Below are 27,581 nucleotides of genomic sequence, written 5' to 3'. Positions count from 1 at the left end.
CTGAAGGATCATTCAGGATTGTACACTTGCTTCTACATAGCATTAATTTCTGAAAATAACTACTAGTAATATAAATAAGTTAGCCTATGTTTTCCGTTTCCTGATCTACTGAAGGAGAGGTGTAGTGCGCTTCTTAAAGTATCTCTAACATGTTACCCAAATAAAATCAGTCATATTGTCCAAAAGAGTAAGACCTCAGCTGCCAACAAATCATAACAAAATATCAGCAGAGTAAGCAATAATTCTGACTTGAAACAGATTCCTTAAACCATGAAGCTATTTAGGAAGATATTCAGCAACAGTCAAGACTAAGCATAAATTTTTATTCTTTTGCTGAGATCATAGTTACAGATACAGATACTTAAGTGTGTATATATCTGTCTTATATGTATTATGTATGTGTGTGTATATATACACACACACACACACATTTTAAAAGGTCTTCAGTCAAAATTCTCAGGGAGAGTTATGCAAAAGCAAAATAATTTCTTCAGAACTCAGAAAACACTGTATCACTGAATCTTTACTTTACATGGTATTAGAGAGTAAGCATAGTGACTTCAGAGCCAGTGCAGCAATTTTATAGAATTTGAAAGATTATTTTTAGCTGCTCATGTTAAGTAGTCATTTCTAGGAGCCTACAAGAATTACACAATTATTTATAACTTAATAATTAATCTTTTACTGATATGAAGTATTAAATTCATTTCTCGCACAGGATCACTATAAGCTTTCTTTAATTCCTAAAATAAGGAAAGCCAAGTACCTATGAGAGGCAGCTCCTTTGACATAGTTCTGTCATTTACAGGCAGCGCAGTGCATATCAGGCCTTTCAGTCAAGTGCATCAGATTACAAAAGATGCTGAATATCAGATCTTAAGTACACTATTTTGGCAGAATATGGATTATGCAATAGTGAAAGTGCTGTAATTTTCATTAGTAACAGTAAGACTTTTAGAAATCTCCTAATTTTCTATTCAGAGAAAGATTCTCAGCTGTCATATACTAAAACTCATTTATCATCTGACTTTCATAGAAGTCCAGTCTTCTACTGTATTTTCTAGTTAAGTTGTTATTAGTACAAAAAAAGTACAGTGGTATCCCTGACAGTCACAGATCAAATTCATGCTTCACCTGAGGTTTAAAAATTTTGTTTATTGTAAGTTACAATTCTGCCTTTTTCTCTAAGAAGAAAGCCCCTAATTAACAACTCATTATAAGCTATTTCTGTAGCCAAGACTGCGCAAGAAAACCCAGAGCTGCAAACTGGTGGAGGCTGGAGGAATGTTCTGGGACACTTCCTCTCCAGGCTAGCCCTGTTCAGACTCCCCTTCCAAGTCATTGCTTTTAGCCACTGCCAAAGACTGCATAACAAATTGATTAGTCTTTAGTCTGTATGTACTTAATTCTTTACTGATGTGTCCTAGGTTCAGCATCACTTCATAAAGGATGATATTTATGCAGTCTAAACACTGTATCTTTACAGAGGCCTTGGAAATTCTTGGGCTATAACCTACATGAAGAAATGAGAACAGGACACTTAGAAGACTTATCTCCCCCCACAGCACAGGCACAGGTTGTGGTTCTCAAGACATTCAGGGCAACAGGAGGAGGATATTCTGTTGTGAAGGAGTTCTTCTGTTTTCACTGTCTGCACTGTCCAGTGAAGAAAAAAATGTCCAGACCATGGCTGGGACACTCAGGTATGTTAGTTGACAGGCATCCTTACAGTTCTCTGGACTGTATTTGTGGAATGATGTAGATATAAACATGGTATCTGTTAAGTAATTCCGCAGAGAAATGTGGATATAAAAACCAAAGGCAAAAATTGCAAAGGAACTAGCAGGTAGATTTAATTCTGTGAAGATAATTAATGCTGGTATATTTAGACTATGACATTAAACATGAATCTCTCTTTCACTTTTTTGCTTGTTTTTACTGACAACCTGTTACTGCTTTGATTACAATTTCCTTTCCCAGAGAGAGGAACACATGGTCCAGTCAGCAGGATTTTTACACAGGTGTTCAAAGTCCAGGAGGAAGTTCAACTTCTAGCTACCTTTCTAGTGTGTGTATGCCTGCATTTGACTTTATCAGCATTGACTTTTGCAGCTCTTTCTTCTGAAGACTCGATCAGCCTGAACCTTCAGGTAAATATAGTATGCATTTAAGTTCTTAACCATTCCAATATCTGACTGAAGGTTAAGCCTATTAGACTTGCTTCAGCTCACATCAATTATTTCCCCCCACTGAAGGTGATGTCACTATGATTCCAGCTAATTAAGTCTGTAATATTGAGACAGAATGTTTAATAAGGCTCAACATAGAAGAATCAAGTTAACTCTGTCAATCTTCTTTGCTATAATGCATTTTGTTATATAAACAGTCCAGTAGTCTAAGATCTGTAGATTTGCATTTGAGTGCCTTTTTCTGATAGACATAGGTGAATTTGCTCCTCTTGTGGTAAAATATCCTTCAGTGGCATTGACCTAAATATATCCTAATACTGGAAAAGGTAAAGCTGATTTTACATTCTAGACATAATTTATCACCTGCAAATAGAAAACCAGAGAAATATCCTCCAAGCAGCATCTGGTTAATAACTGTAAACAGAGAAGTATCTATCCAGTCATTCTTAGCAATCAGTGTTAATTTTCACTATCTTTGCATAGCTGTAGATAATCACATTCCTGTTAATTTACAGCTCTGTTCTAATCCTTAATTTAAAACCCTACTGAGATTTTTATTTTAGTACCTGAACAATCAATCATTTGACAATGTGTGAAGTGGCAGAAGAATACTAGTAAACCTGAGACACAGGTTTTGTCCAAGGGTAAACATCCAAATTAGAAAAATAAGGAAAATTCCGAACTAAAGGGACACTTGAACAATTACCCCATTGGAGGGTGGCTGGTCATAACTTCTCCCATGCACATTGTCATGCAGTCCTCCTCCATCCTCCTGGTTTTTGGTTACACCATCCAAAAGGATATAGACTCTGTAATTTGGAAAAGCCAAGAACACTTTTTCTTCCTTTCAGGGGAGGATTAGGAAAATTCCTGTACTCATTCTTTGTTTCAAAGCACAGGAATGAGCTAAGCCAACTTACTCAGGTAATTACATGCAGTCTCAGCTCTGCTTGAAATACATAATAAAGGTGAGCTGGACCACAACACTAATCTCTGACTTATACACCTGCCCAGAGTTTTAAAGTTGGACTACACTTTATTGTACGTTACGGTTAAAGCTTTTTGAAATTGAAATGGAAACAGTTTGAATTAGGAAACAAACTCAGAATAAACCTCAATTTAATTTTCAGTGTAAACACAGAGATGGAAGTTTTAGTCTTTACAGATGGAATTTCCATTAAGAGTCATACATGGGTCATGATTATCCTGGCGACACCAACTCACAAAACTCATCTCTGTGATGGTATCTAGCAATGGAGCATGATTCTGAACAACCAACTACACCTTTGTAATAAAAGATGAATTGTCCTTGGATTAGTCAAGATGATGTGTGTTTCGTGGCTCTACTTTATCAGTTCTCTCTGTTCTGTGAATGAGCAGGGCAACTTTATCTTAACTAAAGAATTAGAGCACATCCTTGATTTCCTAAGCAGTCAGATTAGTTAATATGATAGCACCAACTGGTACATAATAACTGGTACATAATATGGGCTGCTAAAATTATAATAGTATCTCAACTTCTGAGTGAAAGAAAAAAAATACTATCCTAAAACAAGTAAAAAACCCCCTCTCCTCCTTTATATACAAAATAACGTATTTACAATTGTGAGTCTGCAGCCCTCCTCCAGGCAAAAAACTTCTAAAATCATTAATACTGAACTGTGAAATCCATTGAATTGATATTTCAGCAGATAACCATTTGAAAAAATAAAATATTCTTGTCCTACTATAGATGAACTTCTAAGTTTTAACAAAAGCATTACACGATTCTTAAAAGATGGGAGAGACACCACAAAGAAGAACTGCAAGTCTATCATGTAAAAAGTATAAAGATCCTTACAGAAGGATCCCTTATTAAGGTCTGGTAAACCCTTGTTCACTTGGAATCTTGTTCATTCTGTAAATAAAAATGTAATACAGGTCACAGCAATGGAAAGCAAAGGAACTGTGGTGGTAGCAATGGGAAAATATGGACTTGAAGAGTAGGTGATGTGACTCAAGATTTATATTATATGGTAGCCTTTTTTAAAATTAATTTATCTTGTGCTACAATACCTCTTTTTAAGAGGATAATATTTAAGGTTCCTGTAATTTAAAACAAGAATGAAAGCACACCAGCAATCCCTAGATATTTCTGTGATTTACCTATTATACTACATAAGTTCTTGCTCTGGGTATTCAAAATAACCACAAAAAAGTCAGAGTCAATACATATATATTTTCATCTTTCTTGTCTATATAAATATTAAGCTTCTGGTTTTATGCAGTGATCATGATACCCAAAGTATTACTTCTAGTGAACTATTAAGATATTTTTTAAAAATCAATAAGAAGACTGAAATGTATCATAAAAGATCCATAAAACCATGTAAGATTTCATTCGTTCACTGGGATACTAAATGTTAACTATTTCTCTCAGCAGAGCAATAGATACGTGCATTTAAATGAATGTATAGTAAATATTCAATTCCTGTAGAAGAGAGGTGAAAGATAACATCAGCATTTATAAATCAGTGTCTGTACATCTTGTCAATTAAAAAAACCCAAGGATAAATAATACTTATTAGCCTCACAGAGGTATTTTGAGACTATCTGGTTAACACTTATAGAATGTGTTAATAATTAATGCTCTATTACACATTCACTTACTATATATAATTACCACCCACATTAGAGGAGATTTGCCCACTGGCAAAATAGAACTATTTCTATATGTAATGGAAGGTTATATGAAAGCAAGCAAATCCATAAACATCTATTTCATGTATGAAAACTTGAAATAACTCCAATAAAGATTTGGATTGCAAGTCTGTGATTCCCCCTACTTACATCATTTAATTTTAATCCACTTTTAAAGCACATCTTACAAGAAAGGAAGCTCTTACTCCTGTGGGAGATAAGTGTAAGAGCAAAAAATGGAACAGATCCTGGAAACATTAAAATTAATGATGTCTGAGAAATCATTATGGTTATAAACCTTGAGCCTGACAGTTTTAATTCAAAGCTCACAAAAACTGAGAAACAGTTAAATAAACTGAAGGACCAGATGGTCTCAGCCTTCAGGGAATTCACTATAGACAGATAAATTGGGAAACAACAGTCAAGAGTCAGAAACTAAAGATATTCTGAAGTGTTTTGAAGGGTCTGATTTCTGACATAAAACTTGAGAAGATATTTTCTCTAGCAAAAAAACTAAAAAAACAGAGTGTTCATGAAGACTGTTTTCCCAAGAGATTTTTCCACACTTTCCAAAAGGTTCATATTGGGTATCTCTATGCCCAAATTCAGATCACTGAAATGAGTTATTTCCTAAGAACAGACATCAAGACTTAAATTTGTAGTAATAGACTTTTCACCAAGTACTTCTTTCTCACATACACTTGTAGATACATACATATATATATCCTATAAAAAAGTTCAAATTATTCCACAAATGATATTTTTTTCACTGCTTTCCCCTGTTTCATAAGACTATTTAGACACTTTATTCAGTTTTCATGCCTTACATCCCTCATTGTCTCCAGTAATATCTACAAGTCTTTCTCTCTTACAAGGAAACTAAATGACACTGATTTTTCTTCTTCCTGCCCCTGCCTGACAAGTAAATATATGCTGCCCTAAGATTCTGAGAAAAAAAACTTGAAGTATTGTAGAAAAAATGGTCCCCAAAATTTATAAATCGCTCATGGTGCTTGCAGATCTTCTCATGAAGTAGGTTTTGATAAAAGGGTCTAATTTTTTCTTCCCTCAATGAATTTTAAGACCAAAGTTGAAATTTTTTACATATTCAGACAGATAAGTAATTGTAGGTTCCTTCTCCTCTTATCCCAGTATCTTTCTCAAAAAATTTTTATACGTTACGGCAAATGCTGAAGCATTAAGTTTATTTGAAGCCTTTGAAAAGCCATGGAACTAACCTATATATGGGGAAGAAAGAGCAGCAGCAAAACATCCTGCTCTGTAAGTTGCTACCTGTGCACCATGTGAAAGTAGGTAGGGCATACTTTTATTGGTATTATGTAAATATTTCACATCAAACCTATGCCCACTATGACTAGTAAAGAAATTATTTATATAAAACTTAAGATAAATACTAATGCTTTTTACTGTGAACAGACTTCAATTTTATTTGCATATCAACTACTCACCCTTTTCAAAACTAACGCTTCTGATGCATCATTTATCGGCTAACTACTGCAAGCATATTTTAAAGTTTCAACTCCTATTTTCTGTTATTGTAGACTGATTTTCTATAAGTAGGCTTGAAAACAGCCATCTGACATCATGCAGCCCTAAGCCATGTACAGATGTATATGATTTCACAGTAACAGACCTGCTCATACCTCAGTCCACTGATTCTTCGTATGGAAAGGCAGATATTTCTAGAGACAAACAGCAGTGATACATATCTCACTTCTTATATAACTGTAGGTATCTAAAGAGCTGGTTTATTTCCCTCCTAAGAGTTAGTGATATTGAGGCTTTAAGAGAGGTTATATTGTACTTTATAATATGATTTTATCCATCACTTGGCCTTAGTCATACTAAATCTCTTTGATTCTGATTAGGTCAACACAGAATACATCAGCCACACCAAGTAAATAATTATTTATTTCAGCCTTCTCATCTAAATTTGGTCTAGTGAACATTTCAGAAAAAGAAGAAAAGCTCTGAATACTTCTAACAAGAATAATGACACAGCAGACCTCTATTTTCTACAACCTATAGAAGTAAGAAAAGCAGAAAGCCCCTACATTAACTGCCTGCTCTTCATGCTAACATCAACAATGCAAAGATGGGCACACCTCCCTTAATCAGTCCTTTAAAAAAAAAAAAAAAAGACTTGTGGTTTATAATGCTGGTAATGAGAGTCATTTCCCCCCACATATTACCACTTTGCCAGTAATCAGGAAAACAAAAGTTTTAATGTCTCTCTTTGGCTGACTTTCATGACTATCTAACAAATGGAAGTTACAAGCCTGACATGAACTAACCTTTGTGAAAGTGGAAAAATATGCAAGTGCTGATTAATATAGTTTACCATAACTAGATTGAAATGTTGCAAATAATCAGAGATCAAAGACGCTACAGAAGGATTATTAAATTGTAAACTAATAATAAAAAAGCACTATTCTATTGTTTAAATATGACTGTGGGAGACAGGACCAGAGGAATGACTGACCAGGTATCTTTCAATAGCTGTATAATATGTGAATCTTTGTGTTCTGTTGTTCAGTTCTTATTAGTGACTGGAGAGCCCTAATGATTATTTTCTACCAAACTGTGCACAGTGACTGCACTGTGAATGTGCACATCTTTCATTTTCTCTTTTATTTCTATTTTCTATTTTATTACAATAGCACATTTAGTTTGATTAATTTGTATATTTAGGACTGAAACATGTTATTGTTAAAAACTGAAATATAATGAAATATCCAGCTTCTCTTAACTTACAGCAGTGGTAGCAGTTATTTTAATTTAGGTATTTATAGAAGTTAATGGAGCAATTGCTGAGCTATTTTGACAGGGTTCGTATTGCACATGTTTAAATAACAGAAAAACTTTGCTGAATAAAAAGATTCTATGGCAAATCTACAATATAAAGAACTTCTGGCTCAATGTGTACTGTGTATCACTTTTTTCCAATTATCTAATCTAGTTGTTTTCTAATTATCTATCTAGCTGTTATAGAGATGGTCTCCAAGGAGTCTGTCTAATGATCATTCATTGAATTTCTTTAATTTGAAGGAAAATAATTAGTGCTTTCACAACAAAAACATCAATGATGCAAAAGCAAACAGGTGAATACTAAATAGATTAATTGAAGGCTGCTTGGTTAATGGTGTACATAACACAGGCGCAATATTTTGACTGCTTTCCCAATTTTGCAGCAAAGATTTCAATGCAAACTGAAGAATTTACTATATCTGTGAAGTCTAAAAGTTTTACCTCCTCCCTTTTTCATAATGATGTGTGTTACTTGTCAAAAAAACTAAGTTGCACCTCCATTACTCCAAGCTTACCACAGATTTATCAGGGGTAAAAATGGACCCATCCTCTTGAGGCAAGATATGTCCCTTGTGTTCTAGCAATTTTTATCTCTGTATCAATCTGTTTTCAATTCAGTTGACAAAATCACCTTTCTCTATTTTACATGCATTATTGCAGTGCCTGTACAATTTTGAAGGCATGCATGCGTTTCTGAGTAGAATGATAATAAAGATATTGCTGTGTTCAGAGATAATTTGATTATTTTTCAAAGTTACAGGTCATTTTTTGTAATACATGACCCTGTACACCTTCAACATTTTAGCAACATTTTCAATGTTATACTGACCTTTATCAATGTCTTAGAGCGGGCTACCTGTGTAATGGAACTCCTGACATGAATTTGTCCCTAACCATGTGAATTAGTTTTTCATTGTATTTAAGAAAAAAAAAAAGAATAGTATTAATACTAAGTATGATGCTTCCCTAATTCCTGTCCTTTGTAAACTGAGATCAGAGACAGTGCAACATATTCTGTCACCTGAGAAACCTTTGCTGGCTTCTTCGAAGTCAAAGAAAAACATTGAAATGTTTAGCCAATAAATTTTTCAAAAAGACTTGGCCAAACTTGTTTGCTGATAGCTTCATCATGTAGGTGCATAAGCTGCCATTATCGCTGCTGCAACAAATGTAATTTGGAATACTTGTAAGAAATCTTATCTTATAAAAGCATCACCATCAATGTTCATAAAGGTTTAAAATTTTAGTTACGTCGGGATGAAGATTCATAGAGAATATTCAGTTAACGGTGATAACTGACAGATATAAGTTTTTATGAGTCACACTGTATTGGAGAGTAGTTGTAAAGAGCAGTGACTATAGGAAACCACTGTGTCTAAGTATCAAAACTTTGAGCTTCAGTAAATGTGAGGTCAGGTGTGACATTTGGAGTTACGACAGGTGCCTTACTTTGCGTTTTGGAGGGACCTACCTGTTCTCAGCTGCTTTAGTTGGGGAGCTCAAGGAATTGATGAGGTGACACAAAGAGTCCTCTGCAGAGATTTACACAGAGGCAATTGTGTATTACCTTGTTGGTGTTGCTCCTATCCCTGAGCTTTTACTCAGTTGAGTCTTCATATTCCTAAATGTTTTTCTAGTAATGACATATTTTTTATTTTGACTGTGGGCTAAGTAAACATCCAATACAAGAAAAAAGCCAAACTGCCTTCTTTTTCTCCAGCAGACATATTATTAAATTTACCAAAACCAATCATGATATACAGTCTGCCTACTAATTTGTATAGTATTATATTTATATTTTGCTAAGAGCATCAGGGGAAGACTATTCAAAAAATTAAAATTTACTGAAACAATTCAGTAAAAGTTTTATTATTTATCATGTCTGAAATTCCCACTTTTTTTTTTTAGATTTTAATTGAAAAATGTCACATTCAAAATAATTTTAACTTCAGTCAATCATAACTATAACTGTTATAGCTGCTGAAAATATAAATCTTCTACCAAACTTCAGTTTGTATTACCAAAAATACTAGGAAAAGCCCTTATAACATACACCATTCAGACCCTTCTCCACATAAGGGAGCCTTAATTTGATAATAAACCACCAATTTCTTGAAAATTCCTGCACTGCAGAAGTGTATTCAGCCTTTACTCAGACCACCACTCTACAGTGAGTTTTTCAGTTTGTTACAGAATGGCAATCACCTTTTCTGCAGAGCCTAAGCAGAAGCATCACAAGCAGCCCCACAGGGCAGGATGTGCCTGACAGCTTTCTTTGCCAAGAGAAGAAAAAGGAAAAATAGCCCCAAAGTGCTAAATATCAGCTGAAGTGATAAGCAGTGCATTAGCACATGATTGGAAAAAAGAAAAAAATTACCTGATTAGTTTCTAATGTATTGCCTTCCTCTAGAGAACACAGAATCAATGGAAAATAAATCCTAAAAAAAGGGACATACAGAACTTCACAGTAAAGGAAAGAGAAATAAAAACATCATTGAAGAAATTGACAAATTACTGAAAGAGAAGTAGGTGAAAACAAATCTGATTATCTTAATTTGTGCTGATTCTTCAAGATTTTCTCAATGAATAAGCAATTCCTCATGGTCAAGTCTTTAAAAGGTCTGACTTAAGTTCTAAGGAATTCTTACGCAAGGATAAAAAAATCCCAGACATAGATTAACTTTTTTTTAAGACTAATTCTTCAAAACTATTAGTTCTAAAACAGCATCTTCAGCAGCTCAGAACTAACTACTTTTTAACACGTTTTTAGGCATTATTTCAAATTTGATGCATTATTTCAATATATACATATTTCAATACATACATATTGAAATCTATATACATACGAAATCTATATATATATTGAAATCCATAGAGGAGATAGGTTTGTGCTCTTTCAAACCCTTTGAACTATTAAGTAAAATGGAATTGGTACCACTATTTCTTCTTTGCAAATCAGCATGGTATGCTTTCACACCAGCACAAAAGAACATACTAGCAAAGCTAATGACACAAGAGAAGGAGTTCTAGTCCTAGAAGAGTTTTCCTACACTTTTTTCTTCTTCACAGTTACATGAAGACATCACCATAGCTGTATGTGAAATCTGTAGCTTGTTCCTTTCTTGCACTCATGATGTTTAATTTAGTGTCCTAAAGTTTTGAACCTTACTCCAGTACTTGTTCACTGAGCTGAATAAACATCTCCTCCCTGACTTTTCAGGTTATATAACAACTTCACATGACACACCTGCACATTTTGCCTACAGAAGGTATATTTAATTTTTTTGATTCTCCCACCATTTTCCAGTTGTAGAAGACCCATTTAATTTTAAAGAAAGTTTATTCTCAGATCCTAGTAATTATTACTTCCATTATTTGGAATGAAATACAAGGTAAACCAATTTTACTGTTGTACCACTTTCAAGGATACTGAGAAATCATCAAATACATGGTAGCTTTTATTGACTGTATAAAAATTCCTGAAAACTGAAGGTATATTGGAAAGAAAATCATGCATCATCTTGGTACCTTATTCTTACTAGTGGTAACAGTGTTTTAGAAGAAGCAGGATTGCCAGGGCACATCTACAACTTAAGCAACCGGTACTGGCATAAAGCTGAACAAATACATTATCATATATCAAGAATGAGCAGACAACTAGAAAAAAACGGTTACCAGTTCATGCTTACAGTGTCTCAATATGTACTGAATTATCTTATTTTCACTGATGATTTAAGTTTGGCCTATATTAAAGTATCCCTGAGTCTAATGCTAAGTGAAAAAGATAACCTTTTAGCGCTTTTCAAATGAAGATACAAAGTAGTGTCCTAGTCACTTTATGTTAACCTTTTTCTTTTTAGGTAAGTGCTAACAAACTGGGTACTTCCAGGAATACACAGATTGTTACTTAAAATAAACGCAGATTTCAGTGAAGTGATTTCACTGGGATTATACAATGGTAATTAGGCCCAAATAGTATAGTTGTAGGTTTTCTGAGTATTTACTGCAGATAGTCACTTATTAGTAGATTTTAACATTCACTGCCAGTTTTCAACTATGTCTAGAGTGATGTTCTACACTTAACTGAATTCCCAAAAAACAAAACACTGAGAAGCACTGTACCAAAAGGTGTCCAGTGAGTCTGATCCTCTTTGCAAGTTCCTTACAGAAACTCTAGCAAACTGCACTGTGGAAGAAAACAATGCTGAAGCCTGACTATGCTATTTGATTTATTTGACATCATTAAAACAAACTCTAAGGGTAAGATGTATTTGAATACACTACATACATTCTGACATATATTCCTGTTAGACTTCACTTAAATCAGACATGAAATTTCTGAAAAGAAAGGATTAAAATATAGATGCCAAATCAATCAAGTACACTGAAAGTCCACAGAGACTGAAAAACCATAGTTCTGGTGAACAGGAGCTATTAAAACAGGAATACACATTTAATCCTATTTTATGTGGCAATTAAGAATGTACACATTTAAATGATCAGTACCACTTAAATAGTATATTTGATATTCTGTGGCATTTCTGTAGGTGACTGCTATCATCAGAAGTGCAGCAATAAAGGCTGAAGAAACACAACATAGCTGTAAATAACTCTTCAGTTCAATGACTTTGATAATTATATGCAACTTTGCTAGACTATATTTAGTAAGACTTTTGAATCTGTTAAGACACTTTACACAGTACTGATCAAAGAGAGCTTATGAAATACAGGAGGCTTTCTGTAATATAATGTCACAGAAAAGTGATCTTTTTCTTTAAGTGTCAAGTCCTAAGCTTACTCTTTTTCTTTTAAGAGTAGCAGCATATGCTGGTCAGTGAAGCATACACTACACAGCTGTTATATCTACTGTATGACCTGTACATACCAAATTAGTCATTGTGTTTTTCAATTCTGGTTCATCAGAGTTTTGATCTGAGGGGCTTTAACCTAAATTTAGGAAAAGAACACAATTCAGTGTTATCTTGTCTATCCATAACTCATAGTCTCCAGTCTGTTTTGATCTAAAACAACTGGCCAACTTTTTTTCTTCCTCTTTTTTTCTTCTTAGCAGGATGCATGAAAAAAAATTCTAGCACAAAGATTAATGGCAGAAAACCCCCAGGACTGCAGTTTGATACTTAACGAATATGTATTTCCATGCATACAGAGAGGATGTTAACAGACTTTTCAACAATCATCATAACTCCTCAGGTTTGTACATTTCCATTCTTGTTACATTAAGAAAAAGAGCGATTTCTATATACAAGGACAAATATAATAAAATTTAGTGAATAAATAAACCCAAGTGTGGTATTCTAAGACCTAAAACATTAAGTCTTAAAAGTTCAGATATTTTTTTTCAAAAAAAGGAACCAATTTCATGTATTGACAATCTTCATGTATTGCCTGGATACTGTCTGTTGCTGAGGAAATCCATAAGGCACACAAAGGTGCATGCAGGAGAAATGTACAACCACACTTGTGTTTCTCTACATATTGTTCTCCCAAAGCTTCTAGCCTATTAGACTCCTACCAGAGGTAAGAAACAGGTCTAAACTGAGTTTTAGACTGACCCTTGCAGCTTTTTTTGTATTCCTAAATTCAACACTTTTCACTAGCATTTGAAACAACATTAGACTCAAGTTTCTTCCTGAAGTACTGAATATTTCTAGCCATTTTAAGTACAATTGCAATTTCTGATTAGTATTTTTTTAAATTAATTTTTAGTCATTCATTGATACTAGTAGAAGAAAGTGGTACAAGGCCTGGATGAACAGTCATTTAAACCCTCCTGGTTTTCTCAAGTTCATTAAGGAAATGTCTGTGTTTCATCCCAAAGTTCTCTCAGAAACAAAGAAAAGTTGTCTATGAGTTTCATTCACTAAAAAGAGATTGTGAAGCAAATTAACTTCACTTAGAATGGCAGTCTCTGTATGAAGTCAAACAATTAATATCTACATAAAATTCCTTTCTCTGTAAAGCAGAGCTTAAGTGCTTCATTAAAAACTAATCTGGCATTAAAACCACTGATGATTTGCAAACTCAATTAACACCAGTAAGTTCCTTCACTGACAATTTGGGAGTACAATAACAATAATTTATAATAATGAATTAATTCTTATGTAGCACTATGGAATTTTGAAAATGGGATTTTTATAACTCACAGTCAGGAACTTATGGTATGATCCCATATGCACTCTCCAGGTCTGAATGTATTATGTTCAATTACAATTCAACTAATTTACAAGCTTTCCTAGATATATATTACGCCAACCATACATTAATCAGTAATGCAGAAAGAGTTCCCAGCATAAAGACAAATCACTAAATCCTTCAACTCAAAAAAGAAATGTTAGAGATTTCTACTAGTATCTACTTTTTTGGAAGTAACAAAGAAACCAAGGTTGCATTCCTTCTCCCAGCTAAGCCCACCGAAACCACAGAAACAGCACTCTGCCCAATGAAATAATTTCTTCATAAACAGCAAACAACAAGGCAATATTGGCAGTAATATTTTAACTCAAATTTCACTTCCTGTGTCACTGAGGTAGTTCTGAACCATACTACTCTGTTCACAAATCAACTCACTGGTATAGTCATCTCTTCATAAGTCCCTTTAAAAGAGGGTATTCCACATAATTGCACCCCTAGGTCTACCCTGTGCCTTTAACATAGAGGCAACATACCCAGTTCCCAGACTGAAAACTTGTATTCCATTGTTGACTTCCACTACATATTCAGTAATGACTACCTCTATCTGTCTATTTATAGTCTCTGGAAAACTCCTACAATATAACAATTACAGCATCCTAACTACCACACAGAAAAGCACACAGATTAATTCCTCTACACCCACAAAACCAAAAACCACTCACAAATCTTTGATATGTGACCTCATACGCTGCTGCATTTTCCTTAAGAGGAGTTCCAGCCAACGTGGTCACTTTCATAAGGAAAAAGACTCCACATTTCAGTGAACACCTTTATGCTGTTTGCAGGGTTTGAATCCTCCAAAGGAACCTCCTCATCTCTGTGCTTTTGGTCATTTCCTCTGATTATCACATACAGCTGGAAAGTCAGGAAACAATTAAGAGTTTCCAGGTGAGGAACCCACATTCAGAAAAAAAATCCAGCCACATAATCTCCTAATAATCAAAGCAATCTATTTAGTGAACCCTTAGTCATCATCAGTGGTCCAACAAAAGCCAAGAAACCAACACTGAAAAGAAAAAAAAAAAGAAAAAGTAAATACTTCTAAAAACACTTCTACAGTTACTAAAAGTATCAATTTAGAAATTGGAAATGCCTTCTGTAACAACAAAAATAGGTATCAATCAATTATCTAAGCAACCATGTGGTGAATAGATTTTGAGAAACAAAATGTAATTATTTATTGGATGTTGATGCATGTTCTGTTAGATTTTATTTCTCTGAGGAAATAAAATAAACATCAGAAAGAAGAGTTTAGAAAAGAGTAGTTAAAAATATTTAACTTATGCAGAATTCTATAAAAATGTGAAAAATTTATCATTTATGCAGCAAGAAAATGATGAGTATTTTATTTTATATAGTGAGAAAACTGGGGTTGAAGTCCTCAGAAGTCAAAGCAGAACTGGGACTTGCTCTTGTACTCAGTATTGTACTTGTTCATTAATACCTTTGTACCATTAAATTAACTTAAAATATGTTCCCACAACTAACGTACTGTGTTAATAATTGTTACAGTGTCAATGCGTTTTTGTTACGTGATTTATCTTAATTAGTGTACAAACTATTATTTAACAGCAGAATGCACATGAAGGAGTCTGATAGTTTATAAGAAGGAAACTAATCCTATAATGCCCTTCAGGAAATCCCAAAGAGAACTTTCCTGTAACAAGAGCAATGGTGCTGAAAATCAGTCTTTTACCCAACCATTGTGGATTACAGAGTGACAGCACATCTCTCAGATATATATTGACAGCATATGTAAAATCAATATGCTTCATGTGTCCAGGAACAGAAGCTTGTTTCACAAGAAAGCAAATGTGAGTCCAAATAACAGAATTTATACCAAATACAAGTTGCTAACTCTCACAGTCTTTTTGTCCTTATATTTATTCTCTTCAAGCTATTCAGAATTCTTTTCACTCCTTCAGACATACAAGTCTGGAGTTCTAACTATACCTAACATTAAAGGAGTATGACTAAATGGCTAAACAACTTTAAGTTTTAAACATAATACATGTTTCTGGAACATCAATGAAATTCAGAAAACACTTCCATATGACTGATATTATTTGCAGAATAAGTTTTATATATGATAAAAGAGAAGTGGAAAAGGACATGATAAAAAAAACCAAAAGGACAGCAGCTTGTAATTACACATTTTAAAGTTCATTCTAAGCACCTGCGAAACAGAAAAAAGTGATAAATTTTTCCTACCTTCAAAAAACATAACATACATTAATTTTTATGTGTTAAAGCATATGATAAACAAATACAAGAATTGTAGAAAACCTTCTGTATACCTAATATAATTTACATTTGTCACACATGCATTAAATAGTATTTTGGCACTGTTTCATTTTCTCAATCTTTAGAAAGATCTGTAAGTGCAGGATTGCCATCCACATTATAAAAGACCATGGAAGCACGTGCAGAGAAAAATAAACAGAAGGTATATTGAACATAGAATACCAAACTGCAAATTTTGAAGGTGTCGTAGTAGGCATAAAAATATAAAGTCATGTTTGAGAAGTAGTAGTAAGAGGTATCAATATAAAAATGTGTGATTTGAGCATTCTGGAAAGAGAGGGGCAGTTTGTCTTGTCTGGTTTTGAATTTGAAATTAAACTCTCTAATTAACTGAACGACAGACATTTCAGCTTTTTCCATAGGTAATACTCAGTGTACAATCTAAATCCACCTGCAAGTAAATTAATGCCTGCACAGAAAATACCAGTTTATGTATCATACTGCTAGATGTTTTTACTTATTTTAAATTATATGTTAAAACAAGGGTTCCGTGGCTGCAATAAGAGAGATACCAACACCTACTTTTTTGATACCTCTTAGATATTACATCTAATAAGGAAGAATATAAAAAAATAATTTTAAATGCAAAAATTATAACAAATGTAATTATTTAGAATATTGAATAAATAGATACTGTATGTCTTGACAGATTCTAAATCACAATAAAAACCAGCAGAGGACTAAGTTAAGACTACATTTAAAAGATTTTTTAAAAGCAGAATAAATGTAAAAGTATGAAGAAGGTAAAATACAATAAACTTTAAAATGTCTACATCACATAAGATATACCTTTGTGACAGTACCCACAACCTACTCATGGACAAAGGAGAAACAATCCTAGATTAGTTACTGTAAAATCAATTCATCAAATTTACAGCCAAGCAAACTTTCCTGTATGTTCCCAGAGAAAATTTTCAAATTAATATCATCATCCAAGAGAAGAAGAGCAAAATGCTTTGGCCACTAAGACACATAAAGAAAAGAATAGAGAACAGAGAAAAATGGGGAAAACATTCTTCCCAAAGGAAAGGCAACAGGGCAAATTCTGATGTGTTACACGAAATGTCTTGACCTGAATTTTTAATCTTGACGTGTTTGCAAAATATTTTACAAATATGTCAAGATTAAACAAAAATATTTTGAAACAAAATAGGCTTTGATATTATGTATTTCAGCATTGAGCCTAGTGTCTTGCTGTAATATGCCATACATATGAAACTGAGAAACTAATCTTTTGTTTGCTTGGTAGTGTTTTCTTTTTTGTATACTTTCTGCAGTTGTAAAAATTACACAATCAGAACAAAAATTATAATTTGTACTATTCTGTATGATACACACATACTGGAAGTTCATCATATTTGATAAGGAAAGTGCTGCAATACTCTCTAAGAAGCAATGTGGGCTAGGAAATTAGAGGCAGTCATGATGAAAATGATGATGCCAACAAAATTCATGCTACATTTATGATGCCTATCAACCTACTAGTTATTACACAGTAGGAAAAAAAACCCCAAATTACCCTAACGATATACTGTGACACACTGTAGTATAACAGTATTTGTTGAGTATGTTGGATGGTATTTTCTTAATATGATGTATGTGGTTATGGAATATTTCAATGTGAATCTTCTCAACAGGAGACTGAAAAACATTTGTGCAATTTTTTAGTGTAGAATGGAATGAAAGAAGATCTGGAGTGGGGAACGTTTAGTATGATAGACTGAACCAGAAAAATCAAAATGAGTCATCTTCAGTGCAAGTTGGAGTAAATATATTAACTTGTATTACATTGTCCACAAATTCTGTACATTATTTGAATTCTAAATTTCCATAGCTGATCTTTACGTATTGAAAAAATTCTGTACACATGCATCCTGAACATGGAAAAATGTATCTTAAAATGGATAAGCAACTCAATTAAATCAGTAACAATAATTTTTTCCCTTCACAATTCCTCTTTGAGTTTTTAATTCTGTGCTTTACCCTACCCTCTTCTCACTTGGTGGAAATCTTTGCATGAGGTTGTTTTCAGCACTCCTGGTAATTTTCCCTAGGCATTTACCATTATGTATACATTATATCTACATTCTGACAATTAAAATTTATTTTATGCAAGACAAAACCTTTTCTTGCATTGACTGTGTATTTTCCAGTATGTATCTGAGACAAGAACATTTCTAAAATGTGGTATAAGCAAGTAATCACAGGATTTTGTCAAAGCACTTTAGAATTTGTTTTTGTGGTTAGCATCTCTGGTACCAATTTAACTTTTAACATTTTATCACTTGGACATCACCTGTAATACAACCTGACAAATCAAACGGTCAGTCTGGCTCAGGGCACAGAAGAAATAAATAGAATTGAAAAGTTAAATGGAATGCATGGAGACTATTGTGAGGAATTCAAATTTCAGAAGTCAGGGATTACATAAGAAATATATATTACTGAAATTTCAAATCTTCACTTCCAATTAATATGTGTGTCAGGAGAATAAAGAGAGGAATAGACTTTTCATTTGACAAGCATTCTCAATGAAGCTGAAACTGTAAATTATGCTAATAAAATACTTTCTTTAAAGTTGAAGCACAAATACTGAATCTACAGTTCCCTATAAACCACATATTTCAATACCATAGTACACGAAGTTTAAAGGTTCATTCTGTGTTGAAGCAATTTTACTGAGTCAGAAGAAGGGTTACAGGTTGAACATTGGAGATATTCTGCAGGATCAGGCTGGAACAGAGATTAGGTTCAAAGTATGCTTCAGGTCTGGTATCAAATGGGAACCGGGCACTGGATTCATACTGAATGGCACTAAAATTTCATAAGCTGTTCTCACATTGGCCTAGTTCAAATGTTACAACAGCCTTGTTGGTGTGTTATTGTCATATCTTTATTGCAATATCCTTAGACCACAGACAGTTCATGGGACAGAACTGTGCCTCAGGAGCACAGACCCCTGTGATGGGATCTCAGTCTGGAGTCCCACACTGGGCAGATCCCCTTAAGCCTACTTTACCAGAGAAGAAAACAACCTCTTTGTCAAAATATATGCTACTGTAGCAAAAACTCAGAATATGTATCTGTATTTTCCCCCTATCCAGTAGAGTACAGTCAGGCAGCAAAAGCCTCCTACTAACAGCATAAATGGGATCTAAGAGAAAGCATTTGGGTCTAAATCCTACCAGACACAACTTCTGTCTGCAATAGTCATAAACGATTCTCTTCAGACTTGCAATTAGTTACAGAGTTAGAACTAGATATAAAGATAAAAATTCGTGTATCAAACTGCAATAATAATTTGCTTTAGGGTATCTGAAAACACTGCAAATTAGTCTATAAAAGATCTACTACATATTTGAACCACAAGGAGATATAAATATATTTTAACAGTTGTCTCCTGAACATCCCTTAATGGTGGACCTCTTTCAGCACTTTTTAAATTATTTAATTTTCAAAGTCTATTCTTTTAAAACTGGTTTTTACTCATTGATTTAAATTTTGATATTTCTTAACCTTTTTGAGGTTTTTATCCCATAATAACCAGATAAGGCTAAGTTATGTACCGGAAACCACTGACTAAATTAGTATCAATTTCCTACCATTGTCAGGAAATATCATTATGAGTAAACTACCAAAGCTTTGATTGTACTAACAAGATAGTTTATGCTCATCTATTTCAGCTTTCTCCCATCAACCGACCACAGTTTGTTCCATGAGTATTCACTTTTTTAACCGATTAGTGCAATTTGTTAACAACAGACAACATGACCTATTGTTTATGTTTAGTGTGCAGATGATATGTTTAAAGAGGACTACACTATTTAGCACAAAAATATATAAACATCCTCTTTTAATAAGTTTCTTAAGCAATTTTTCACATTTTATTAGAAGTAAACTAAATTTGTGATTACCATTTGTACTTAGTGATTTTAATTAGGCTTTTTTTCCTTTTTCATCATTAATTGTATACTAAATAGAGGAAGATTCTAAGAATAAGCTCAGCACCTAAGATGAAGTTCCAAAGATCACATACAATAAAAGAAGCAATTCTGACCTCCATCACAAATTCTCTATTTTCCTAAACTTTGCATAGCACAGTCAAGAAGGTTTACTGTTTGTCTCCACTGAGCAAATATAGAAATAATTTTACTAGTGGATGATGATGATAAAGAATCCCATTTTCTGTTATCAGTTGCAATTCTATATATCACGGCATTAAAGAGTGAAGAAATGTAACTAATTTCAGAATGAATTAAAGGAGTGCTTAGCCTAAAAGTTTCAGAGAGCAACAATGAATGAAAATTTGCTTTACAGGATTAAGTTAAAGGAATATATTCAGTCTGTTTATTCACATACCACATTTTAAACCTGAGTGTACCTTAGTGTTAAAATATAAATCCATGTAACTAACATTTAGCTGAATCTATAATCTCCTGTACTGTGCTGTTACAACAGTTACAAATTCATATACAGGTGATAACTAGTGATCCACCTAATAAAGTCACTTCTGTCAGAATATATATCACATACTTCAAAAATTGCTTTGCATGGTAACAAGCTTACTTTCTCCTAGCTTCTTTCTTTATATGATCAGTAGCATTTCCCTTTTGTACATGGTTTAAAGTCAGGTAGGTTCAAAGCACACAAGGAAAGATTCTACTGAGATCATTAAATTGTGACATTCTGACAACATTTTAGAAAGGCTTCAAATAAATGTTCGAACTCACTCTGCATATTTGACACATGTATACTAATAGAAGAGGTGAGAAATTTGTACTTATGGTAGGATTCTTTATAACAGGAGAGATTCACCAGCGCTGGACCATCCAAGTATAAAGAGGCTAATTTACTAAAAATGTTGGTACTCAGTTTCTGGAGTACAAGATATACTGGTAGAGCCCATAAAGAAAGCTTTCCAATTCAGGTAGTCCCATGTACATTTCTATGTCAATAATACCACCACATATGCTGCAGTGTTCCAGTGTTGCTTCTTGCAGAAATATTTTAACTTGTAGATCCCTGACATTTGGTTTTCATCTTATGGATGGCAAACTCGCTTCTTTTCAGAGACAATCTCTTTTCAGAATTCCTCTTTCATATAGATAGATATGTTAGCAGTGTCCACAGAAAAAAATGAACTCCATTGAAGGAAACAAATTTAACCTATTCTTCCATTATTAAGATGACCCTTTTTAGCAGCAGTCCCTGAGAATGTAAACTACCATATCACTGACTGCATAGCCCAGACAAATGAAAATGCACCAAAGAGAAAATAACTTCAATAAAAATACTTTCAAATTCCATAAACTAGTATGGAAAAAGCATTATTTTTTCATAGTAAATATTTCAAGAAATAAGCCTATTAAAATGAGATTCAGCTTAAGGATAACAAAAATTCAACACTGTAATACTTAAATTTAATAACATGCTCGGCCAAATACAAAATTCCATTTCCTGCAAGATCAAAATTTAATTGTTCCACTTCATTATTTGATAACAACAGCGCATTCTATTAAGAGGCTTATTTATTATTTTCTTCAGCTACCACTCAAAAAGTCAAACATAACACCCCCTCAGTATAAAGTCCAGATGATAGTGTAATATCATTTAGTGAAAGTAAAGGTTATTTCCCTAAAAAATACATCTTTGTAATATAAAATCCCCCGAGAGTGCCTCACTAAAACAAATATTTCCACATTCATTTAAAGAGGTTGCTTACACATAGCACATAAAAAAGTTTGCAGAACCAGACCAGAGATAGAAACATCAAGGTAAGTACTCATTTCTATTCACATTAGCACAACAAAATATACTACACCCAATACACCAGTTTAAGCCCACTTACATGTTGAAATTATTAACCACTTTACAATGTTAACAACACATAAAATATGCATTTTACAAATCAGTGTTCTGCCTAAAGGTACTAATGAAAACATGCTAAAGTAGATAACTTATACTCACAATCGTACTTACTTACCCTGGTAGAAGAATTCACCAAAGAACCATTCAGATTGCCAGTGTTGCACTTGAAATTCAAATATAGATCAGGATGGTGATTTGCTTCCCATCTTCCCATCTCAGGCATCTCTGACTTGTCAGAATTTGCAGATATTTTTTGGAAGGCAGTGCAAGTCATTCCCGTGAAACTAGATGGCTTGATCATAAAGGCTTCCAGAGCAATATTACGAGATACCTGTGAAAACATTGAGAACAGTTATGTCATAAAGTCATTAACCATAATTGCATTATTCTACATGCATTGTGTATCTACTGCACGTACTTTATAACGGATTGTGCACGCGTAGACTTCTACATAAATTCACACGGTGAAAAAGAAAACAGAATTTATTTAAAAATAGGATATAGAATTGTACAACAGCATAGTGGGTTTGCTCAAATCTTCCTTCCATAGGACTGTATCAGTTTGTATCAGTTTATATCAGTTATATTAGTTACTACTATATCAGTTTTGGAATTGTGTCATTATTAGCTTCAATGGAATCTGGAATTAAAGTTATACAGTTATAAAAAGAACTAGCAACAGCAGGCATAAGAATTATTTAAAAAATGAACAAGGATGTGCTTTCTACCCCAGAAATTAAACAGAAACCTTCTTAGCTATTTAGTAGTTGAATATTGTTTTTAATAGATCATATTCCATTATGATATTGGACACGACTACGTGGTTCAAGGCAACACCACGTACAGGTAGGTTTGTGACCTACCCTTTGGCAAGGTGAAGTGTCTACATGGAGGTTGTAGCAGAGTGCAGACATGCATCTCTATCCTTAAACTAGTATTTTCATTTCATCACAGGCCTGTGCATGAGATAAACAACTCGTATTATAATCAGGTTGACTAGCTTAGACTGGTACCACACCAACAGGACTATATGGTTTCTGCTTCCAGGCACAGATTGTTTAGTGATCTGTGAGTGTACGTATTTTACATACTGACTGCAATGTAAAGATACCTGAGTTAAGCCACAAATGAGCAACTTTAGCAGCAGGGAAAGTGTACCAATGGAGCAGAATCCCATTACTGTACTTGCTTCTGTTACGCAAGCTAGCAGTACAGAAGTACTGTAAATCTACTTAGTAAAAACAGGTGTGAATCCTTCAGAATTCGGGGCATTTTGCTGACAAGAAATGACTTCACTGAAGAAAATGGCATTAATTCATGCTAATAAATGAATCTAAAGAAAATGTTTTGCATGAAAAAATCAGAGCAGGATAAAGGGTAGCCTAACTGTGTAAAAACCACAGTACCAGAACAAATTAAATTTTAGCATGAGATACAGTGCATGACTTGCCAGTATTCTTTTGAACTTATCAAATGGTTTTTGAATGTACCTTCTTCAGTCACTGGTGATTCTGCATAGTTCCAAAATGAAAGTCATGAAGTCTCATTAAGCATTTTACTTTTTGTCAAAATTACACAAAATCTAGAAGCTTACAATATATTTTAATACTTTTTTTATATATAAGTAATATACTTCTACTTATAAGTAGAAGTACCCTAAAGATTCTTTTCAGTTGTTTCTAAATTCCTAAAAACTCCATTTTTTATATGAAATTTCCACCTCTTCTGTCCTTGCCTGATGGTGATTTATTTTTTATACTTGAATAAAAATGTCAAAGATCAGTAAGAATCAAACACCTTTTGCATTAAAAATCCAGTGTCTGTTTGTTGAAAAGTCCGAAAAAATCTGAAACTAGGTTTCCCTCTGTAAGTTTTTGTATCATCCGTAGATAGCCTTTCAAGGAGTTACAAATTGTACTCCTTGCAGAATACTATAATCCATATCACAGGAATCAAGCTCCATGACTCAGTTAAAGCTCCCGTGGTTAACAGGTTTTCTTTAATCTTGGGAAAACCCATTTAATTATTCATAGTTTCATGTTTTCTGTTATACAATGGGCATAACACTACATTGGTGGGGTAGTGGTGAACAGAACGATTGCTAGATAATGCTGTATGAGGATACAATTGATTTCACAACAGCAAACTCTATTTTTTAAATTTTCAATATTAAATTCTTTAATCATTTGGGGTTTTCCACTCTCAAAATTTACTTGTAAAGGCCTTATAATGTCTAAACAGTGTGAACATGCCATTGTCAGCACCTAGAAACAGATGGGCAAAATGCAAGGTAAACCAGTGTTCATTATGTAGGATTGCAAAATGAGCTACAAAAGGGATACAGATGAACCCAGAGCAAAATTATCCATGGAAACAAGCCACAGTTAATCCTGTCTCTAAGCAGTACAGATGCAGAAAATGATAATTTGTGTTCCATTTCTTAAACCTCTGATAAAGGCACCACTCAGCAGAAGGACCAAAGGGGACTGTTACCTGGGTATGCTGAGAGCAGTGCTGAAGGCTGCAAATGCTGAAAACACAAAGAGCCATGTTGTCTAAAATACTCTGACAGTCTCACTGGCTGGAGAGTGAAATAAAAGCTCTTCAGGGGCTGGGTTTTAAAACTATTGCACGTGTCTGACAGAAGCATTGTGGTAAGTTTTACCATCATTTGTTGTTATCAAAAGGAAATCTTCCTTTTCAAACTGCACATCTAACATGTATACACAGAAATAAAACGAAAGCAGGAGCAAAAAAGTGTCTCAGAACAACACTGAAGAGAAATTCATTTGGGTGTGCTAGCCATACAGACCCAACCCAAGAGCACTTGGTTGCCCAGGGCACCCCTGGCTTCTCTGGCTGCACCCAGGGGCTCTGCTCTGGAGGGGGCTTCCATTTGCTTCTTTCTGGTCCAGTGCCAAGCTGAAGCTGCTCCAAAGCCTCAGCTGAGCTCCATGAGGGCTGACTCCAGCCCTGTTGTCCTCCACTGACCTGGGGTCATCCTCATCACCACCACCTGGCCCGGTGACCACCAGGATGCAGCTGGGTCTGGTCACCATCCCTGGGCCTGTCCCTTACCCTGACCTGCAGCCTGGTGTCCCCACCTGGCCTCACCACAGCTGAGGACCTGAGCACTCCTGGGCTGGAGCTCCTCGGGCACCAAAACAACTTTGTTTTATCTTCTTTGTTTTATCGCTGTATGATTATTACATGAAACATTAAATATATCATATTTTTATATATTTATGTGAAATTGTCTAGTACTGCAAAGCTGCTAGTGGTCACTCTTCCTGCAGAGTGTTTTGTATGCCATTAGACAGCAAGGGAAACCTAAGAAGATCTAAACAAAGTTATCCATCCTAGTATATTTCTGACCTTGAAATCAGTGATTCCCCAACCTCCTGCAACTGGAAAAACATTTTTGTCGTCCCAAAATTGATGTAGGAGTAACAGTCATGGCTCCCAAGTAGCTTTTCAATGCTGGAACACAGTCATGCACGTGAGACATGGCACTTAGGGACATGGTTTAGTGGTGGACCTGGCAGTACTGAGTTAATGGTTGGATTCAATGATCTTAAAAGTCTTTTCCAACCTAAACGATTCTATGTGACAACGGCTGACACAGCTTACAGAGTTACTCTTTTTTTTGGAAATTGTACTATAAGCCACTGCCTACCTAAGCTTGGGGGGTTTATTTGCTGTTTCCTAAAATAAAGAAAGTAGATGCAATTTCTGTGAGACAGCTTGCTGGCTGGCCTCCCAAAGGAACAGACGTGTTTGGTATTGAATGAGATGACACCAAAAATACTCCACAGCTTTGTTTATTTACAAATTGCACTCAACAGTAAACTAATTCTCCTACAGAAAACCATAAGAAGCAAAAAAACAAAGCATGGCCAAACAGTTAGTGACACAGGTCTAAGTTTGAGTACACAGAATTACTGTTTTCAGTAATGTCAACAGCTTCCTGAAGCAGTGACAGAAAAAAAAAAGGTGGCCTTTGTCACTTGACATTTAAAAGAAATTTAAGCATAAAACAACAGAGCCCTCCTAGCTATCACAGTGAAAAATACTTCTAGAAGGGACATTAATGTCTCTGTGTATTTAATATACTTTTAGCAAATTTGATTCTTTTATATAAATGTAAATTAAATAAAAACCTTCCTACAGAAAACAGTCCAATATATTTTTGTCTTTGTTTGAAAGACTGCTTTTCTGAAAACATACAGTGAAGGAACTAAGGTTATTATGTTATTTGGCTCACTCAGTAATTCAGCTCAGCTTATAATTCCTTTTTTTTCCTTTTACTTTTATACATTATTGCTGCAATTGAAATGGTACCTGAACTCACTTTTTAATAGTATTTTCGTGTAAATGCAGTGAACAACTGAGAAAAGAATAAAGGTTGTTTAAAATCAAGCAAGCAAAATCAAGCAAGCAAACTAACCCAAGGAGAGATAAGGCTTTAAAGTATTTATCTAAAATTCTAAAAGGGTAAGTTTCAAGCTTTTGATTTAGATGTATTTCTACTAATTAGATGTTGAAACTGGCAAAAAGACAGTGTCTCAGTGTACAAATGTCAATCCCTCAGTATCCAAGTGGCAGATTTGTGTAGATGGAGGCCAAGGAATTAAAAAAAATATTTCAAACAGCTACAGTTTGCTTCTAAAAAACTAAAACTAACCCCAAATCAGTCATGTTCATCACATGATAGACCTATTTTGATAAGCTTCTAAATGCTTTAAGCAAGAATTGACCAGAATCCTCTCATAAAGGCACATTAAAATCTTCAGGCAACAAGGGATCCTGTTGTCTTTACTTAAAAATTTCACTCCTCACTCACTCAACTTGGACCTTTCAAAATAAACCAATATACTGTAGTGGCAATAAAAATAGAAACTGAGTGAATAGTAAGGACACTAGAAAATTATGTGAACACTCTACTGTAACAATAAATAAAATTGATCAAATCAAGAAAACCATTTTTTAATACTATCTGTGATACTTTAAAAAATACTTTGGTCTTCCCCAAACAGAATTCAAGAGAAAAAAAATCTTATGCAAAGTTTTGTAATTTTATGAAATACCTTAGATATAACTTGAATATTACTGGTCAATATTTGACTTGCAATGTGTTCCACACATCGTACAATCCTGGTGCAGGCTTTGTCTTCCTTTTGAGCCATCCACAACACATGGTCATCAACCAACATTATATTGCTGGCAATTTCAATAAGAGCATCTCCAACCTGGAAGAGAAAAAAACCCCAAACCCAAAAATGGTATTGTCTGTAAAACTTCCAAAATAAGAAAAGAGTAGATGAGAGTACAAATGAAAGCAGACACCTTATTTCTCCTGGTAATCATCATTCAAAGACAGTTTTGATTTTATAAAGAAAATTAAATGGACTGAAATAGAAAAACCAAGAAAAGAAAGTACAACTCACATCAAGGAAAAGCTTATTGATTCACAACTTTAAAGCCTGTTTTCTAGATACA

At 34.1% G+C, this 27,581-nt stretch overlaps 1 protein-coding gene and 1 long non-coding RNA gene across 3 annotated transcripts in view; one reads left to right on the top strand and one right to left on the bottom strand.

Moving 5' to 3' along the window:
• ADGRA1 (adhesion G protein-coupled receptor A1) overlaps positions 1-27,581 on the bottom strand; it is a 261,633-nt gene that overhangs the window by 89,679 nt on the left and 144,373 nt on the right. For both annotated transcript variants that reach the window (XM_051800658.1, XM_051800659.1), the window contains 2 exons: positions 27,170-27,331; positions 22,198-22,413 (listed from right to left, as the gene is read on the bottom strand). In XM_051800658.1, coding sequence (XP_051656618.1) covers positions 22,198-22,413; positions 27,170-27,331 — 378 coding nt within the window. The remainder of the gene's footprint in view (positions 1-22,197; positions 22,414-27,169; positions 27,332-27,581) is intronic.
• LOC127477018 (uncharacterized) lies at positions 1,616-22,020 on the top strand. Its single transcript, XR_007906822.1, has 3 exons — positions 1,616-2,150; positions 12,766-12,908; positions 17,852-22,020. It is a non-coding gene; the product is annotated as an uncharacterized LOC127477018 (long non-coding RNA).

Source organism: Manacus candei, unplaced genomic scaffold (assembly GCF_025592945.1).
Source record: "Manacus candei isolate 608988 ecotype Guabito, Panama unplaced genomic scaffold, ASM2559294v1 h1tg000050l, whole genome shotgun sequence".
In the NCBI taxonomy this organism is placed as follows: Eukaryota; Metazoa; Chordata; class Aves; order Passeriformes; family Pipridae; genus Manacus; species Manacus candei.
Note: the sequence above shows the minus strand (reverse complement) of the source record. Positions and strands in the feature narration are given on the sequence as shown.